General features: G+C 48.2%; 2 protein-coding genes across 2 annotated transcripts in view; one reads left to right on the forward strand and one right to left on the reverse strand.

The window, feature by feature from the left end:
• Positions 1 to 5,500, forward strand: part of LOC135808291 (uncharacterized) — a 42,848-nt gene extending 37,348 nt beyond the window's left edge. Inside the window, exons 35-39 of the mRNA XM_065321460.1 lie at positions 700 to 764; positions 2,467 to 2,558; positions 2,962 to 3,024; positions 3,502 to 3,610; positions 4,659 to 5,500. Of these exons, the coding sequence (XP_065177532.1) occupies positions 700 to 764; positions 2,467 to 2,558; positions 2,962 to 3,024; positions 3,502 to 3,610; positions 4,659 to 4,688 (359 nt within the window). The 3' untranslated portion in view covers positions 4,689 to 5,500. The remainder of the gene's footprint in view (positions 1 to 699; positions 765 to 2,466; positions 2,559 to 2,961; positions 3,025 to 3,501; positions 3,611 to 4,658) is intronic.
• LOC135808292 (uncharacterized) lies at positions 5,175 to 18,671 on the reverse strand (the record flags this gene model as incomplete). The annotated part of the gene is given in 5 exon segments (XM_065321461.1): positions 5,175 to 5,565; positions 6,155 to 6,326; positions 6,625 to 6,815; positions 7,933 to 8,141; positions 18,500 to 18,671. Coding segments are annotated over 5 exon segments (759 nt in total), but the record flags the coding sequence as incomplete, so codon positions are not given.
• Positions 18,672 to 19,536: the final 865 nt, after the last annotated feature.

Below are 19,536 nucleotides of genomic sequence, written 5' to 3' on the forward strand. Positions count from 1 at the left end.
CCCTAGCAGGCTAGCACGCTAAGTACACTATATTAAAAGCATCCTACATGTGTGATGGTTTTGTACTTTGCACGCCATCACTATTTCTGCAGTTGCTACCACTTTCGTGGGCTACTTGGTATGTTGCTGATACTCGGCAATGCGAGCATATTCTCCAGCTTCTATCTTGCACACCCAATTTGGATGTTTTCATAGACTTCAGACTCGAGAAGCATCCACCCGCTTTCACAACACTTACTCAGTATAGCCTCCAAATTGGCACACTCTGTTCATGGAGTGACTTTGTTTATGTGTGCCTGTGTGCGTGTGAAAACCTGCATCACTGTCCCTGAAGCCTTTGTCTTAGCCGAAAACAGACATGAATGGAACATTTTCACTCACAGATGCGTTAAAGCTCTATTCTTAGTAATATGCGAGCTTGAACTCGGATGGAGAGCCAAGGATAAATTTATACAAAAGAAAAAGGACCAAGGAACTACAAGTCATACTGTAATGTCCACTTACACCACCAACTACTAAACAATCAGCTCATGCGATAACATTGCACGACACTAACCGACGGTACTGACGTTCTACAACTAACTGGTACCTGGTGGTGTAAGTGTACATTTTAGCGTGACTTGTAGTTCCTTGGTCCTTCTTTCGTATAAATATGTGAGCTGTTCTTATTACTTGCATGTGTGCGGTTCTCATCTTCAGGTTTACCAGTAATGTTCACTGCTGAGCAGGATGGTCCAGCTGCTTACAATGTTCTCAACTATTTTGTAAGTTTATTACTATCATTGAATACAAGTTAGCAACAACAGTACCCTTCCCCTTGGTAGTAACACCTTAAAAGAAGCAATTTTATCATTCACTTTTCTTCCATTACTGTTGAGCTGTGTGGTTGTAGGACACATTGAGTTTACTTTCCTCTTCTTCCATGATGTTAATGTTTGTCGTGTGTGTGTGTGCGTGTGTGTGTCCCATATGGTGCAGTGGTATGTGCAGTCGATTTCCAATCGAGAGGTTGCGGGTTCAATTCCCGACGATTTTTTTCTACAAAATCCACATATCTCCAGACACTGGGGTGAATGATGGAGTGTGGTGGTGGGGCCCATTAAGCTCCGCCGACCAGAGGTCTCGGCTTCATAGCTCCATGGACGCGATTATGGTCGCACACGTCTTTTTTCTCTCGTCAGGCGAAATTACTGGTCAGTCGGCGACACGCATTTTTCACAAAAATGTGCGTTTCACCTGCTGGGAGAGTATGCATGTACTCGAGTCTCATCCTAAGCACGTTTTTTTCTCCTTTTTGTCAGCTCCATCATAGCTGTATTTTTCATTGCAAAGCCGTCCTCGATTGTTGTGTTCGTTGTTCAAACGAAGTGGACATTCAATCATGAAGGCAGAGGACATAGGAGCCTGATTGGAGTTTCTCGTGGCATAGGACGGCCACACAGAGACACTTTGGGGTTTTCTGAATATAAAATACCGTACGCACGATGCTGAGATCAATTTGTGCGATATCAAATTGTTTGTGATCTACCACATCGAGCAGAACGGGATCCAAACACAAGCTTACCGACGGTTAGGCTGCCAACCTGACTGGACAAATGATCCCTGGCTTCACCAGACGCCAGAAGTCGGACACCATGTCATTTGCCGCGACGTCCATCTCCTAAAAGAACTCCATTTTCGTCGTGAAAAGGCTTGAAATACTCAATATTCAACCGAGATTCGCGGACTCGCGCTTTCTCGGATCGATTAATTTCCTGTTGGAACAGTTGCAGGGCAGCTTCCCGCCACTGTTTCAACAGGCGATGGCTCCAAAGCATGCCTGGAACAAGCCATATCGAGGTTGCAAGCCACCCCTCTAAGCAAAAAATTCGAAGAAATTCGAAATTTCAATGGTGGAAGATATACTATGAAGAGAATTTCAAAAAGTATGTTTCGCGGAGCGATCGCTCAACCTACGTCATTCAAACTTTGCAGGATGGTTCAGACGTACATGCTGGGCATGGAACCACAGGCGATGATGCCATAGCTGACACACAGAGTAACACGCACAGCAGATTCGTGTGCACAGATACTAAATTAATGGACGTCGTCATCTTCTTCCCGCTGATCTCGAATGTACTATGACGTGCTATTTCGCCTGACGTTCTCGGACTCTTCCTGACTTTTCTTTCATTCTCCTGGGTGGTTACCAACAGCCAGTATATGCCGGAGTATGTGGTGTGGTGTGTGTGTAGAAAAAAATGGAAAATGAAAAATAGGGATTCCCTGGCCAGAAAAAGCCACTTCAAATAGCTGTGTGGTGGATACCAGGCTAAATATAGTGGCGGTCAATTCATCAGCCTTGCAAGCTGTTGAATGGTGTAATCCCAGCACAAGTTGCTATGTCTAACATAGCTGTTCGCTATCATCGCTTCCGCGATGGGCATGTCTGAGGTCTGAGGTGTGTGTGTGTGTGTGTGTGTCCAGGGATCACAATGGCAGGTTGTTGGTGAGCACGTCAATAGGTCGCTGGTACGACAGCAAAACTCTACCAATGTTCTGCTGACGATAAGTAGAGAGTAAGTCATATTGCTGCTGCTGCTCCTCCTGCTGCTGCTACTGCTCCTGAATCAGCTCTCTTAGGACCTGGTCTAGCCGTTGGCAGATAGAGGCGATAATGAAGTGTTTTATCGCTGTAGGGAAATGGTTATACACCATCCACACCATTACAACTGATCTCTGCACCCACAGACAGTCTGCAGCCTCGTGGGGCTTAGTCCAATATCTGCCAAGATTGGGAGATTTACGGAGTTAGTTCCTACCTATGTTGCTAATCGTAAGTTTGTATTGGGAGATTTATCACAAGCAGTACGATATGTCTGGAGGCCTCTGCGTAGTTTACGAGCACTGTGTCACCACTTTGAGGAATAGTTGTACTGATTGCTGCCTTCTTGTGTTGATTTCTTGTTTCGGTGCTTGTAGTATTGTCTGGTCAGGTGGTGTGGTCACTCCTCATGGATCAGACCCACCCTCCGACCCTGGATCGTAAGTTTTAGAAACAGGCTTTCTAATGTGCTCGCAAGCGTCATGTACCCATTTGTTTGTATGCCATGATGCATTATAAGGTTCATCCGACCAAAGAGCAGTGCATGCTCCAGTTGATCTTTTCTCCTCTCATACTAACCATACCACTTTTGGCCTGTCTTCTGTGTGTGGGGAGATACTTTATGGAGAGCGGCTAACACAGGTATTGCCTGCTGTGACCTACAGAGTTGTGTAGTCCAGATGCAATACACCCACCTGCTGCTACTTGTGTGTCATCGCCGACACAATCCCAATATTTCATGCATTTTAGCTGCTCCCGGTGAGGAAAACCACTATTACTAGTATTAGCCTTGAAGAATGTGATCCACTGGTTTGAGGGAAAGACGCAAATGGGAATGTCTGAAGAAAATATGTTATGGATCATAATAATTACCTGAACTGCATTTTTGTGTATTGAATGGTTGTGTGTTCAAGCAGGTCTAGCAGTCGCAACGAGATCATAGCGTTTGTTATCATTGGAGCTGTGCTAGCCTGTGGCGTTGGTTTATTGCTTTTCCACGCGGTGCGCAAAACTAGAGGAACAGAGGTGAGGAGGAGGCATGTGTCACGGCAGTTCCACACATTTAGCATTGGTATTGATCCTTGTTTTACAAGACACTCCACAAACACGACATTCATTGCGGTCAGATCTTCACTGTCATTTTCGTAAAAGAACAGGTTAAAAAAAGTCTTATTGCTTCCTCGGAATTCAACTAGCATAAGGGGTTTTCAGTGCCACACCCATTCAATGTTCATCTCGCACACTAACTCCATGGTGGTACTTGTAGCGACTTCCATGGGCCTATTATGCATCAAATATGCACAGAGTCACAGAGAACAAGGGGAAATTCTGGCCATCCCAAACCCCAACCTCCATCCTCTCCTGGAGTGATTACTTTTATAGCCTATGCTGGCTGTGAACTTCACACCTGAAATGATTGGTCAACCAGCCTCAGCCAATCAGAGTTCAGCAAGTGTGTATCCTCTTGGCATGCTGATTGCTGTTGTTTACAAACAAAACACTTCAAAAGGGGAACGTTGAAGATATGCGTGGGCATGCATTGCTGAGGGGAACGTTGAAGATATACTGCTGAGCATTAGACAATCCCCTCCTGGAATCAATACTTTCAATAGCCTATGCTTCACACCTGAAATGATTGGTCAACCGGCCTCAGCCAATCAGAGTTCAGCAAGTGTTTATCCTCTTGGCTTGCTGATTGCTGTTGTTTACAAACAGAACACTCGAAAAAGGTGAACGTTGAAGATATGCGTGGGCATGCACTGCTGAGCATTAGCCATGCATGTATGCTCTTTTTGACTGTGTGCATGCACTGCTGAGCATTAGCCATGCATGCAGCTCTTTTTGACTGTGTGCTTGTTCCTACTTATGCTGCACACGAAACCCACTCTCATGCATAGTTTCCTCCGGTCAAAATCGAACATCAAAATCAGGAATTTGGGTGGATGAGAGTGAGCCAGGAGAATCATTCAAACAAGTGATCACAACATTCTTTTGTTTTGTTTGGAATTTAAAAAATGCTTTGACGTATACCGGTGGTACTGATTGGGAATTTTCCTTTCATTCTCCCATACAGAGTATGGCAACGTTCTCGCCTGTAAATTGATGAGCAATTGAATGAGATCATGAGAACAACGGTGTGAATCCACTGGCAGCTGTGCTCCACACATCTACTCCTGCTGTGGCATGTCGTCCTGTAGCTCCCTGCCATTCCTGGTATTTGAATCGGAACCCCGAGCCTAGTTGAGCTAGAATGGAGATGTACATTTTACCAATTATTTGCATACTACCAATTATTTGCTTTCTGCATCACAATTAATCTGTGGTACTATCCTAAATTTTCTTCATTGACGACGGACACCACATACTGCTGGCCCAGTGATGAATGAAATGAGTGGTTTTGCTGTCATGATTTTACCTGAGATGCGAGCCATTTTACGAAATATCCTGCCACATTTCAGCTTAGATAATATCCCAGAAAAACTTGAATAGTTGAGATGCTTCCGCTCTGCTGCCATTATTACCTTGATTGGCCACCATCCCCATACCCGCTGCTGATTTCTCTGGCATTGCATTGATCACTGGTCTGGCATATAGCGCGTTGATACACAACGGGGTAAGCTGCAATTACTCATCCTCAAAAAGACACTCAACACTACGAAACACTGATCAAGGTGCGTAGTGTGTAGCAACGTATAGCAATGTGTAATCTGCCAGCAATTGCGGCACTGTTTTCTTTTGCAGAAAGAATTTTATAGCCAAATTATGGACATCACATAGAAATTCTTCTTGATCAACTGTTCTGCACAATGGGCAATTTTCATTTTTCTAGAGCTAAGAGTGAAACATTAGATCTTATTGGAAGACTCTTTAGTGGGACCTTCCATTTTTGTTACTAAGGATGTACAGCTTTCTGTAGACGCGGAATCTCTCACGTATAGGGATCCAGAGTTTGCAGGGAGATGTTACTAGCCACCCTTTACCTACACATGGCACACACAAGAGTAAGAGCATGGAGAATCTCCTGACGACGACTGCATGTGCATAGCAGTTACTTTCTCTTAGAATGGTGGTTTGCCTTAAAGCTTGGGTTGACTCCCGGACCTGTATCAAACAGAATACAACTTCCTATTCAGAACAATATGCCACAGTGCACCAATGCAGATTTTTGACCCCTATAACACTCCAGACACTCATGATCTTTCTTATGGAGCCTTGGCCTCACCTACTCACAAAACAACTCCTGTGTGAACTGGCATGGGCAGGTTGTAATATAACAACTCGTGTGTGAACTGGCATGGGCAGGTTGTAATATAACAACTGTGTGAACTGGCATGGGCAGGTTGCAGTATAACAACTCCTGTGTGAACTGGAATGGGCAGGTGGCAATATACAAGTAACAACTTCTGTGTGAACTGGAATGGGCAGGTTGCAATAATTATAACAACTCCTATGTGAACTGGGACGGGCAGGTTGCAACATAACAACTTCTGTGTGAACTGGAATGGGCAGGTTGCAATATAACAACTACTGTGTGAACTGGGATGGGTAGGTTGCAACAATTGTACTTACCTGTGTGACTTTCATCATCAGCACGCTGTGAGGTGGTAACTGACTCGTGTAGTTACTCATCTTCACGCCTAGCTCTTTGTGTAGCCACAGATCACGCAGACTTGCAGGCTGGTCGTTTGGTAGACCCACATAGGACCATTGTAGAGTTATGGCCTGCTCAGTTGAGTTATCTCTGCAACAATGGTAAGAACAGCAAAGGACGCAACATTGGAACCCTTCACACATACTTCTGCAACCTTAGAACCTGTAGCGCGTCTTTTTACGCGTGTCCTTGTAGTAACTGCAGATATGCAAGCAACTGGATCTACAGGACCTGCAGCCCAATGGTGACCTTGAGACGATCCTTTCACCGAGCAGTGACTTATCTATGTGGCGCTAGTGTGCACAGGTAGATACCACCGGACTCATCCCGGTTCTGAATACCGAGCAGTGCGGCACAGTCCACTCTTCATTAGCGGATAGCCGCTCACCTATTGAACAGTACCACAGCATAGTTCCCATCGTACAGCTGCCGCGACCAGACCTCGGCAGTTTTGTTCTCGCTCTGGTAGATCCTGCGGCCTGGCTTGCCCTGCGGGTCCTGGTTGACTGCGATCACTTCCTCGTTGGTTAGGATGTCCAGTGTGGTCTTTGACATACTCCGCACATCATTACCTGCAATCTACAACCAGAAAAAATACACTGTGAAAACTCCATCCACAAGCGCCAAACACCTATTCGTTGCACGGCATCAGTGACGGCAAAAACGATGTAAGGGGGGAGGGGGGGATATTTATGATCATCGTTTTCTCCTAGGCTTTATTAATATTTTAGAGGCAACAGACTAAAATGGAACAACAAAAACAAGTGAATATGAATGTCATGACATGCTAGCAAGAACCATTTTTCCAAGCAGAATTCCGGCTTTTTGTCCTTGCACTTTGCAGTAGCCCATACCAATAGAGAATGCAATGGGAGGTTAGAAGGAGACACTGCAATAAAATTGACTACACGCGTACATTAGAAAACATCAAACTTTTAACTAATATGTCAACTAAAGTTCCACAGCTTAGCTTGAGCACTGGTCTGATAGCTGCCACCGTGACTGTCTCTCAATGTCCTCTCAAAGCTATGCTGCGCTTAGAATTGGGACTGCTAACGTTAAAATATCTAAGCTAGCCTGCAACCTTTTCTTACACTCCGAAGAGAGGACTACGTGAATGCATGAGTAGCATAGAATCAGTGATGCAGGTGCAGACCTCTCCATACACCAGGCATGACAGAGCCACAGGCCTTGTAGAACAGTACCTGCAAAGCGACTCGCATAGCATTGTTGTTGTAGCACCAGGATTTCAGGCGATCCAGCCAAACGGAGACACATAACCGGAAGATTGCGGAAATGCACAATATTTTTTTCAACCAGGGACTGTCTATTTTCCAAACCTAGGCCTGCATGATGGGCATGCTTGAACTGGGTGGGCGACTTTTTCAAAACCAGGCCTGGCCATGGCCTAACCAGGTGCTACGACACTCCACTGTATTGGGTGTGTGTGGGGGGGGGGGGGGGGGGGTGCTGCTGACATTACAGGCAAGACATTGTGACAATACCTGGCAAGTTCTGCTGAGATCATGATGTACCTGAATTTGTAAATTTCTGACGAAGGCAACAAGAGCACGCCCGGTGCACCATATATACATCATCCAGGACAGGGAGTCTAACCCCTGGTCTCCTGCTGTATGTAGCTACAGTGAAACAATTCCAGAGTCTAACTGGGTGCTGCAGATGAGCATGCACTCACCAGCGGTGCTGCAATCATTGCCCAGAGAGAGAAATGGCTGATGTCCTCCGCCGTTGTCATGCCATTTCCAACTTCCATGATATCCGGCATGATGTAGTGCCCTGGACCGGCGTATCTCATGCTGTCAAACTGGATATTAGACTCCAAGATACATGTCCAACTGTGCCACGTAGGGTTGATATCGCCAAGCTGATCTGACTCGGGAAACACTGCATATAGAAGAAAAATATAAAAAACAGTCTACCTAAATATGATCATCTAAAACCCGCCTTGTGTGAGAGATTTCTTTATTATTACTTCGAACTATAATTATAATTTTTATTATACACAAGCGGAAAAACCGTCAGAGATCAAATTCCATTACACAGTGTTTCACCGTTCAAGCACCGGATCATCAGATGGATCCATCTGATGATCCGTTGCTTGAACGGTGAAACACTGTGTAATGGAATTTGATCTCTGACGGTTTTTCCGCTTGTGTGTGATGAAGCTCTGCCTCGCTTGCATTGAGCACTCTCCGCAGTTTGAGACCATTCCCTTGTGTAATTTTTATTATGTGGCGACACACAATAAAGCTGGGCTCGATGCTTGGAGTGGATGAGGACATAGGCAGACGAAAGCGGTTGGCTACAAGCGCACTTCACTGGATGTGGGTGATATGGCTGAGAGGGCAACACATCAGAGAGTCTCTACGAGTGCGCCTCTATAATAGCTTCATTCTACCAATCCTGCTTTATAACTGTGGCACGTGGAGTCTCACGGGGACACAGGAGCGGAAATTGGACTCGTTCCACAGGCAGCAGCTGCGAACAGTGATAGGCATTAAATACCCGCTCATAATAAAGAACACTTCCCTGTATAAACGCACAGAATCTCGCCCCGTGAGCCAAATCATCAGAGATGCTAGATGGAGGCTGTTTGGTCATGTGCTGCGTTTGGAAGAGGCAGCCCCAGCTAGACGTGCCATGGGAGCTTACTTCTTAGGGGGTAACGGCCCCAGCTTTGGGGGACGCCCAAGAACAACGCTCCCGCGAACGCTCAATAATGATCTCAAAAAGCTGAAAAATAATACCGCCCTAGAGACTGGCGATGACTTGAACATGCTGCAGCAGCTTGCCCAAGACCGTCGACAGTGGCGGGAACTGGTGAAGGCTGTACACGGCTGTTAGCTGCACTTGGATCGCGGCAACTTAGTTTTCTGCACGTGAACCATGAAAAATCAATGCATGCTCATGCATGTTCATGCATAACCAGTCATATCAAAAAGTATTCTTTCTAGACCAAAGAGTGGTATATTTGATAACATTTAATAACGATAGAAATTTTTTTACGATACTTCTCCAGACGTTTCGTTGTTCTGAACAACATCGTCAGTGGATAAAGAATCTTTATCCACTGACGATGTTGTTCAGAACAACGAAACGTCTGGAGAAGTATCGTAAAAAAATTTCTATCGTTATTAAATGTTATCAAATATACCACTCTTTGGTCTAGAAAGAATACTTTTTGATATTACAATGAGAGTGAATAATCAACGGCTTGTCCACCAACTCATAACCAGTCAGCTGGCCTGCTCGCCCACGCATTTGACAGGTAACAATTCCATCAAATTTGAGATATCGCTTCGTTCTAAGTCTCAAAACAGTTCTAAAGTCACCAAACCACGCTGGTAATCGATGGCTATTCAATGTTAACATCTTCAGGAAGACTTCAGCCGTTTCCCGAGAGTTTGGGCATCGTTGCCGTTATTTTTCACGGTGTTCTTCTTCGTCCTGTCTGGAGTTGCAATTGCATCCTGGAATTATTTGAAAGGTATTTCGTGCGGGCTGTGGGGGGTTCCAACAGGCATAAACTGACATCGCTATAGGATAACTGGTAACTTTCACCCTTCAAGGAGGTAGAGCAATGAGAATTTTTTTGTGGCGGTCGTCCAATTTTTGTGGCGGTCGTGGCTGTATTTGTGCACTTCCAAGGCTTTCATTCTGCCTGATACTACTCTGTACTGTATGGGAATCGTTGTTTAGGCACATGTAGCTGTCTTATTTGGTAGATCTGCTGTTTTCAATCACTTCGGACACTTTGTCTAGCCTATTTGTCTTTCGTTCGTGCCATCTATCAGTTTTGTGGGGTGCATTGACCTGTATTTGTGAAGTTCTCGAGTAAAGACCCTAATTCTTGACTGGAGTCACGTCTTGAATTGAATTTGCTGGGTGAGCCCTCGTTCACGCAGTTGTACTTATCGTAATAGTCAATATCTGCTTGCTGGACGGACTAGCGGCTAGAATAGGGATGACCAAATGGTCCAAGTGTGTACTAGTACACGATTATTGTTTCCATCATCGTGAAATGAGCGTTGTGGAATTGCAGTCGTCTGCCTTTGGCACTGAGGACACGAGGAGAGTTGATTGTTACTTCTGCTCAGCAATGAAGCGATCATCAGCTCTCTTTGTTCTAATTATTGAGAGGACATACCGGCATCGCAATCAAGTAAAGATTAGGCAAACCTCGCCAACCTCCAAAGAGAGTCGAAGATATTTTCTCCAAATGCAAAGACTTTTGTGACTTGCATTTGCGTGCATACATGAGCAAGTCACGGACCACGGCACGTGCGCGGTTACCATGCCATCTCGAACCGACGCCATCTTTCTAAGTTGCCGCTTCTTGACAGCCGTGTGTATGTAGCTGCTAATGAAACAATGGACATAATTTATACCTTTATATATAGATAATGGAGATGACTGCAACAGGCTGCAGCAGCTCGCCCAGGATCGCCCTCAGTGGCAGGACCTGGTGAAGGTTGTATGTAGCCGCTAATGCAACAATGGACATAACTTTGCGTTTCCATCTTGTCTTTTTTGTGATTGTGATTGTTTAGAAGAGTATCTCTTTGTCGTTGTTACTATAATCGAGTGGCACATTCGCACTACAATTCTACGAGTGCTAGTTTGAAATTACTTTATGAATTTGAGCAATTGTTACGTTGTACAGCAGGTACGAACAATTAATATTTACATACTCACCGGTTTTCGTTTCGGAGTCCCGCGCTGTGACTCAGCTAATTTCTATTTCGTTTGCCTTGTATTTGTCTGACTAGGGGCGCTGTCACCCCGTCGGGTGCGAGCACCCTTGGACAGAAGCACTTCACGACACAAGTGTTCATTTTCGTTTTTTCCTCTTCTGCTTCTTCACAGTTTGAATGTGTGCCTTTTTCGTACTCTGCTCTCGATCGAACCATGCGCGGGTCGATCTCCATAATTTTATCTTCCGTTGCCATGACTGGCATTAGTACGCGTTCTGTACTCACTCGCTGCTTGGCACGCTTGCAGCGCGTCTTTTTTCTGTTGCAACCCAGTGCCTGCGTGCACGGTACGGGATTTGCGAAGCCACATCAGCGTTGGTGTGTCGTTGTGCTTCGTTGTTGTTTTGTTCTTGGCTGAGTGTGGTCGTTAAAACTGAGAAAGAACGGGTCGTTGACAAGGCGTGGTTTCGATGTGCATGCCCTCCTGTCAACTCCAAACTATTGGTAGCAGAGGATGGTTATCACGGAGCCATCATGGAGGTAAAACTAGAAGACCTCGCACGGAAAAAGCGAGAGCTGAAAACGGATTTCACAAATACGAGGAGAAATTTGACAGTGGAGTCAACGAATGAGGTGCCGAACCAAGATGACGTAAAGGCATGGAGAAGCCACTTGACGACAGTGTATGACGAGACCAAGAAGGTCATCATGGAGTACATGGAAGCGGTGGTGGACACTGACTCTAGGAGACATGCTGGTCTCCAGAAGCAGTACAAGCAGCTGGAAGGCCAGTATTCCGATGCCATGGAATAGACCAATCCCGAAAAGATTGTCTGGGTTCGAAAGGGGGCATGTCAACTGAGAGTACACTGTACAACACATACATGGCACTACCTGATCAGCATGCGGCACAGGACGTGTTTGATAGTTCGCGTGTGAATGCGAGGGTAAGTACACTCGGACGTCTCTTATCCGGGCACCTTGGGACCGGGCACTGCCCGTATCTCAGATTTGCCCGTATCTCAGAATAACTCATCTACCATGTATCATATCATTTTTTGAAGAAGTTTATTTGGAACGTATTGCACATGTTCAGGATACAAAAGGAACCCATTGGTAAAAATGTGTGGATTACATAGGTTGGCAGTGAAAAATAAGCACTTCCGAATACGGAAAAAGTTCAAAACCCCCAAATTCAAAGCATTTTTGCCATAGGAACTCAAGCTAAAGGTGCCCGGTAGAGAGACGTGCCCGTGTCTGAGGCGTCCGGATAAGAGGCGTTTGAGTGTACACGGTTTTCTCGTTAGTTGCATGCTAGAGAGACGATGCGACAGAAAGCAAAGCCCTTTGTAGTTTTCTCTCTCGCACTGGTAATGGTCTGCTGTTGGAGTTGAAATGCTAAGACATAATCCTTGTTACGCTTTTCTGTGTAGTGTGAAGAGGTCAACGAACATGTAGAGCTCACTTTGATGAAGTAGGCAAGGCTGTGAGCGCTGTGGCTCAAAGCGATAGGCCCTAAATCTTACGAGATGTTTCGAGTGCTATTGTTTGTTGCGAGCGCTTCGTCTTCGATGAGTCCTGCCTCTTTCCTGGCAGCTGCCCTCCTATAGGACCAACCACGAAGTGACTGTACCCATCTGCAGCCGATCAATGTTATATTGCACAAGAAGATATCGTTTTCGCCAAGCCAGTGCCCCGCCAAAGACCATCGCCGTGTCACACCGTCGGAACGAGTTCATGATGAGAAACATCATTCGCGCGAGCTTGATGAAGAACTATTTCGAAAGACAACATAGTCTTTACCCCCGGGACGACAACTATGCGCACGTCCTGCAAGGGGAGAATGTTACCAGCGACATCAAAGACGACGACGGCAGTATTTCGGAAACCTGGAGTCAGCGGAGGTCGTCAAGCTCCTTCGCGACCCGGTACATGTACAATAGGTGACATGTCGACACGAGCGTGCGGAAACACTGCATACACTGTAGTAATGTTGCGAGAGTTTGCGGAAAGAGTCCAAGTCGGGAAATCCATCAGCTCCAAAAGCTACCTGTAGGTGGGCGATGAGACTCCAGCTTCAGACTACAACAGTCAGGACTTGTAAATAGTTGAACTTTGTGAAGCAGCAGATCGAGAAGTAAGTTAGCTGAAATCGTGGCTGTTGCAGTATGTCGGCGCTATGTAGCTTGCATTTTTTACGGAGAGTCGATCGCCACGCGAATGTTTCTCTCCTCACCGAGAGCTAGCTGGCCTCCAAACTCCGTCAGGGTCTGCCTAAGGTACCGAAGGTTCTTTGACTAGCTGCTGGCAGGACTCCATCAAATCCTTTCGCTTCAGCTCGGCGAGCAAAAGTCTCTCTCTCCTCCGCCATGAGCTGACACACACCAACTGAATACAAAACGATGCACTTCACACGTGCTGGCTTGCACGCGTGCCCCCTTTCACGAACCCAGACAATCTTTTCGGGATTGGTCTATTGGCCAGGAGTGTGCTCATCAGGAGCAGCAGAGCGAGCCTGGCAGCGTCGACCAGGCAGACTCCCAGTCCCAAGCGATCGCCACTGAGAGGGGCAACGCCTTTACTGGCGTCAGTACGAGAGGAAAGCAGAGAAATTCTAGATCTGCGTGCGGCGCTCCAAGATGCACCGTTTCTTGGTCGCCAGCACGATGCGCGGGTGATGTTGCCCAGGGCTGTAGACTATGGAGAACGGGTGAAAGTAGAGCCGGACAGTCGTGTTGTAATGTTCAGTGGTCAGCGTGTAGGGGAACCTGCCGAACCCTTCCCGACCGTTGCCATGGCAACCGCGTCAGCACACGCGCCACCGCAAACGGATATGATCAACAGCAATGCATGCACCGCTTTATCTGCAGCAGCCGCAGAGTACCAGCCACGTAATTCAGTGCTGCCAGCGTCATTTGCAACTATGACCACGGGCAGCAACGCTCCTGCTATAAATCAGGAACAAGGCTCTGCCTTCCTGATCCACGATCCTGCTGATCAAACACCTAGTATGATGTATGCAACGTATGGCAACAATAGTGCTAGGCCGCAGCAGGCATACATGTACCAACAACAGCAACCGCAGTGGAGTGCGAGCAATAGTGCAGTCATGTACAACTCACCTGTGTCTACTGGACCGTCGCACACCATCTCTACTGGAGCGTCACAGTACGGTGCGAGACCCAGCGCTGGCATGCAAGCACCCCAGACCGCAGTATTCGCCCCAGTTCCGACATATGTCGGAGGCACCGCAGCTCGACCTGCGCCACGGACTGCTCCAGCGGCAGCTGCACAGATCAACATCGCCAGCAAGTTGAAGCGGATCGAAATTGCCGTGTTCACCGGAGAAAAGCGAAAATACGAGCGCTGGAAATCCGCTTTCAGCGTTTGTGTGGACCAGCAGCCGCTCTCCGCTGAATTCAAGCTGCTGCAGCTCCGACAGTACGTGGCGGGTGAGGCACTGGATGCCATCGAGAGTCTCGGCTACTCGGCAGCAGCATACGATGCTGCTCTGCGGCGGCTGGAGCGACGCTTCGGTGGGAGTCGCCGGCGCCTTGCGGTTAGGATGGAAGAGCTGGAACGATCTCCACCTATTCGATCCGGTAGAGCCCAGGAACTGGAGCGCTTTACCGATGTGCTCGACATGGCAGTGGTGACGTTAAAGGATGCCGGTATGCACACCGAGCTAGGTACCGGCATTCTCTACCAGCGGATCCAGCAGAAGCTGCCGGTGAACTTGTTGGCCCAGTATCGCCGCTGGATAGTACACCACCAAAAGGACGAATCGGTCGAGGTGCTGCTGGAGTGGCTGAATGCCGAGGCAGAAGTTCTTGCTGCCGCCACGGAAACTATCGAAGGCATCAGCCAGCAGCATCACGTCAGAAACCAATTGTCAACCAGCGGGACAAGTCGAAATCAGCCGACTCGGACGGCAACTGCTCACGACGCTGTGCAACCGCGCACGACCACGTTCGTGACAGCTACAAACACCGCTGGCAACGTGCCGACCGCAAGGTCCACATGCCAATGCTGCAATGGTGGCGAGCACCCGATCTGGCGCTGCCCAGAGTTTGAGAAACAAACTGTAAGCCAGCGCTGGGCAGCAGCGAAGCGAAGCAAGTCATGCTATAGATGCCTTGCGACTGGGCACAGCGGCAAGGACTGCCCACGGGACCGGGAGTGCGGTATCAACGGGTGCACGCAGCATCACCATCGCCTGCTGCACAGTGAGCCCCGTCAACCGCCTCCAGCATCGTCAACCCACGCCTCCGGAGAGACTGGAGCCATGCAGCCGGAGAACTTCAGTGCTGTCTCCCTCGGAAACAGCACGAAGGGAGAGGAGAATAGAGTACGGACGGTGACGTCGATTCGGACAGTTCCCGTTCAGCTATCCAACGGCAAGCGGTCGCTAACTGTTAACGCGCTGCTGGACGACGCCAGCACGCGCTCGTACATAGCGAGCAATGTTACGGCAGAACTCGGCCTGATTGGATCAAGCATGTCGCTGACCATCAGCAAGCTGAATGGACAGCAAGAGACCATTCACACTGTGCCAGTATCGTGCACTCTGCGAAGTGTTGACGGAGCCACGTCGACGACTCTCCATGCGTGCACAATCGAGCAGCCAACAGGCAACATGGAAGTTGTAGACTGGCACCACCTGGGAAAGCAGTACGCACATCTAGCCAACGTTGAGTTTCCGCCGCTGCCGTCGAAACGCCACATTGACGTGCTTATCGGTGCCGACTATCCGGAGCTTCACATGGCATATGAAGAGCGCTCGGGTAACAGCCATGAGCCCGTGGCGCGTCGGACGGCATTAGGTTGGACCTGCATCGGCCCAGTCAATCAACCGACGGACGAGTCCATCGAGCTGACTGCGGTGACCGTCGACCAATGCCACAGCGAGCTGAATCGTCTAGAGCCAAGCCGCTACTCCGACTGGGTACGAATGTGCCGTGTTCATGCTTGGTGTGTGCGATTCGCTACGAATTGCTCAGTACCACCCGCACAACGAGAGTTTGATGAATTATCGCCACAAGCGATCCGAGACTCTGAGGAGTTCTACATCAAGCGAGCGCAGCAACAGTCGCTACCAGAGTATGCTGCAGTTAAGGCAGGCAAGCCGATCCCTGCAACCAGCAAGCTAGTCTCGCTCAAGCCGATGATTGATGACGCCGGCCTGCTACGCGTCGGAGGTCGACTACAGCATGCAGACTTCTTGACTGCAGAACAACGCAATCCGATCGTCCTACCACGAGGAGATCATGTGACACAGCTGATTGTCAAGGCATGTCACGAACGAGGATATCACGCGTTCGGTGTCAGCCATACGCTAGCCGAACTCTCGTCGCGCTACTGGATCGTCGCTGGCCGCGAAGAGGTGCGAGCTTGGGAAGCCAAGTGTGCGAGGTGTGCCCGGAACCGTACGAAGCCGGCAATGCAGGTGATGGCGCCACTACCTAAGGTCCGAGTCAGCCTGCCGCTACGCGCATTCGGCCGAGTCTCTGTAGACTACGCCGGACCGTTTATGACGAAGCAGGGTCGCGGCAAGACACAACACAAGCGGTACCTGTGCTTGTTCACCTGCTTGCAGACGAGAGCAGTGCATCTCGAGCTGTCATACGCGTTGACAACGGACTCATTTCTGCAGGCGTACGTACGCTTCACCAATCGACGGGGAGTACCGATCGACGTCATCTCCGACAATGGCACGAATTTCGTCGGCGCCACCAATGAGCTTGCTCAGCTAGTCAAGCAGCTTGATGCAGAGGCGATTCAGCGGCAGACAGCGGATCAGCAGACTAGCTGGCGTTTCAACCCTCCAGCAGCACCACATTTCGGCGGAGTGCATGAGGCGTTAGTGAAATCGGCAAAGCGTGCTATCTCGGCGATTCTGAAGAACGCGGAGGTCACAGACGAGGAGCTATTGTCTGCTATCGTCGGCGCGGAGGCGCTCATGAACTCACGGCCACTGTCCTACGTGTCGGCAGATGGTCGTGACCCAACTCCGCTAACGCCCAATCATTTCATGTATGGCCAAATCGGTACTCGGTTCGCACCTGCAGGAGTGGACGAGAGCGAGTTCAACCCTCGGCAACGCTGGCGTGTAGTGCAAGAACTCGTGCTGCACTTTTGGCGGAGATGGATGCAGGAAGTCGTGCCAGAGCTGAACCGGCGACTCAAGTGGAGGACGGCCGAGACAGACCTCAAGGTCGACGACATCGTTCTAGTGACATCCCAAGACAACCCACGGGGCATTTGGCCAATGGGTCGCGTCACCGAAGTGCACCCTGGTCCAGACGGACACGTGCGAGTTGTGAAGGTCAAGGTGGGCGACAAGACCTACACCCGCCCAATCGTGCGTCTTTGTAAGCTGTTCTGTGAGTAGCTCCTTGTTTGCCTATTTCAGAACAATAATCAATTTCGAATTTTTTGGTCACTGTGAATTTCGGCACAGTGAGAAGGGAGAGAAATGTTTAGAAGAGTATCTCTTTGTCGTTGTTACTATAATCGAGTGGCACATTCGCACTACAATTCTACGAGTGCTAGTTTGAAATTACTTTATGAATTTGAGCAATTGTTACGTTGTACAGCAGGTACGAACAATTAATATTTACATACTCACCGGTTTTCGTTTCGGAGTCCCGCGCTGTGACTCAGCTAATTTCTATTTCGTTTGCCTTGTATTTGTCTGACTAGGGGCGCTGTCACCCCGTCGGGTGCGAGCACCCTTGGACAGAAGCACTTCACGACACAAGTGTTCATTTTCGTTTTTCCTCTTCTGCTTCTTCACAGTTTGAATGTGTGCCTTTTTCGTACTCTGCTCTCGATCGAACCATGCGCGGGTCGATCTCCATAATTTTATCTTCCGTTGCCATGACTGGCATTAGTACGCGTTCTGTACTCACTCGCTGCTTGGCACGCTTGCAGCGCGTCTTTTTTCTGTTGCAACCCAGTGCCTGCGTGCACGGTACGGGATTTGCGAAGCCACATCAGCGTTGGTGTGTCGTTGTGCTTCGTTGTTGTTTTGTTCTTGGCTGAGTGTGGTCGTTAAAACTGAGAAAGAACGGGTCGTTGACAAGGCGTGGTTTCGATGTGCATGCCCTCCTGTCAACTCCAAACTAGTGATGCTTGATGTGCACTGTGCTTCCTCGCATTCACTTGCTCCTTCTTGCAGCTTGTCTCTTTTTTTCTGTTTTTTTTGTTTTGTTTTGACGCTCTGTGTGCATTGCGCTTCCTCGCGCTCACTTGCTCCTTCTTGCGGCTTAAGCGAAGGCTATATGTGAGCTTTATAAGCTCACTGATGCTAACGCGAATAGAGCATAATAATAATTTTTATTATATCAATCTCAAAAAGCATGTGGTCGAGACTGCCTATAATGTAGAGAGCTCTTCGAATTTATTTAACGTTACTTCAGAAAAAGTAGAGGCTTACACTGCAACATTTGCAACATTCTATTATTCATTAGCAACGGTCTCCAAGTTGGTTATCCCCACAACTATGATGGGCATATTCAATCAAGTACTGTACATGTAAAACCTTACATCCAGGGTGTGAGCGGCACCAGCCTCCACCACCATCTCCTCGGCACATGATGACATTGGCAACCGACGAAGCATCCCACATGACCGCCTTGGCATTGTTGCAGCGCGATGCATCCGGGCATATACTGTAGGCTATGGGTCTGCCTGTTGCATTCAGTGCGTCACGCATATCCTGTGAACCGTATCAGCAAATCCACAAAAGAACTTGGCAGTTTTCATACAAGTTGCACGTGACTATGTCCCTAGCTAAAGGTCAATCCACTTGCCAAGATGGCTTAGTCCAGGACTTGTCTATGGCACATCAGCACCTCTTTGGGCATTGGGGTGGAGGGGGGGGGGGGGGCACAAATCCACGCTTTAACAGTCATAGTACTTGAAGTATCAACATTCACGGAGAGACAGCAAGCTAGCCGGACAGGAAAAGAAACAGAGGGAGAAAGAAAGGGAAAGACATACAGAGATAGAAAACCAGGAATATAGAGACAGTGAAGAGAAAGACACGCCCAGATAGATAGAGAGAGAGAGATAGAGAGAGACAGAGAGAAACAGAGAGAGAGAGAGAGAGAGAGAGAGAGAGAGAGAGAGAGAGAGAGAGAGAGAGAGAGAGAGAGAGAGAGAGAGAGAGAGAGAGAGAGAGAGAGAGAGAGAGAGAGAGAGAGAGAGAGAGACACACAGAGAGACAGAGAGAGAGAGAAGAGAGAGAGAGACAGAGAGAGAGAGAGAGAGACAGAGAGAGACAGAGAGAGACAGAGAGACAGAGAGAGAGGCAGAGACAGACAGAGACGGAGACAGAGAGAGACAGAGACAGAGACAGAGACAGAGAGAGACAGAGACAGAGACAGAGAGAGAGAGAGAGACAGAGAGAGACAGAGAGAGAGAGACAGAGACACATAGAGAGAGAGACAGAGAGAGAGACAGAGAGACACAGAGAGAGACAGAGAGACAGAGAGACAGGGAGACAGAGAGACAGGGAGACAGAGACAGAGAGACAGAGACAGAGAGACAGAGACAGAGAGACAGAGAGAGAGAGAGACAGA

The sequence above is a fragment of the Sycon ciliatum genome, chromosome 2, assembly GCF_964019385.1.
Source record: "Sycon ciliatum chromosome 2, ocSycCili1.1, whole genome shotgun sequence".
Lineage (NCBI taxonomy): Eukaryota > Metazoa > Porifera > Calcarea > Leucosolenida > Sycettidae > Sycon > Sycon ciliatum.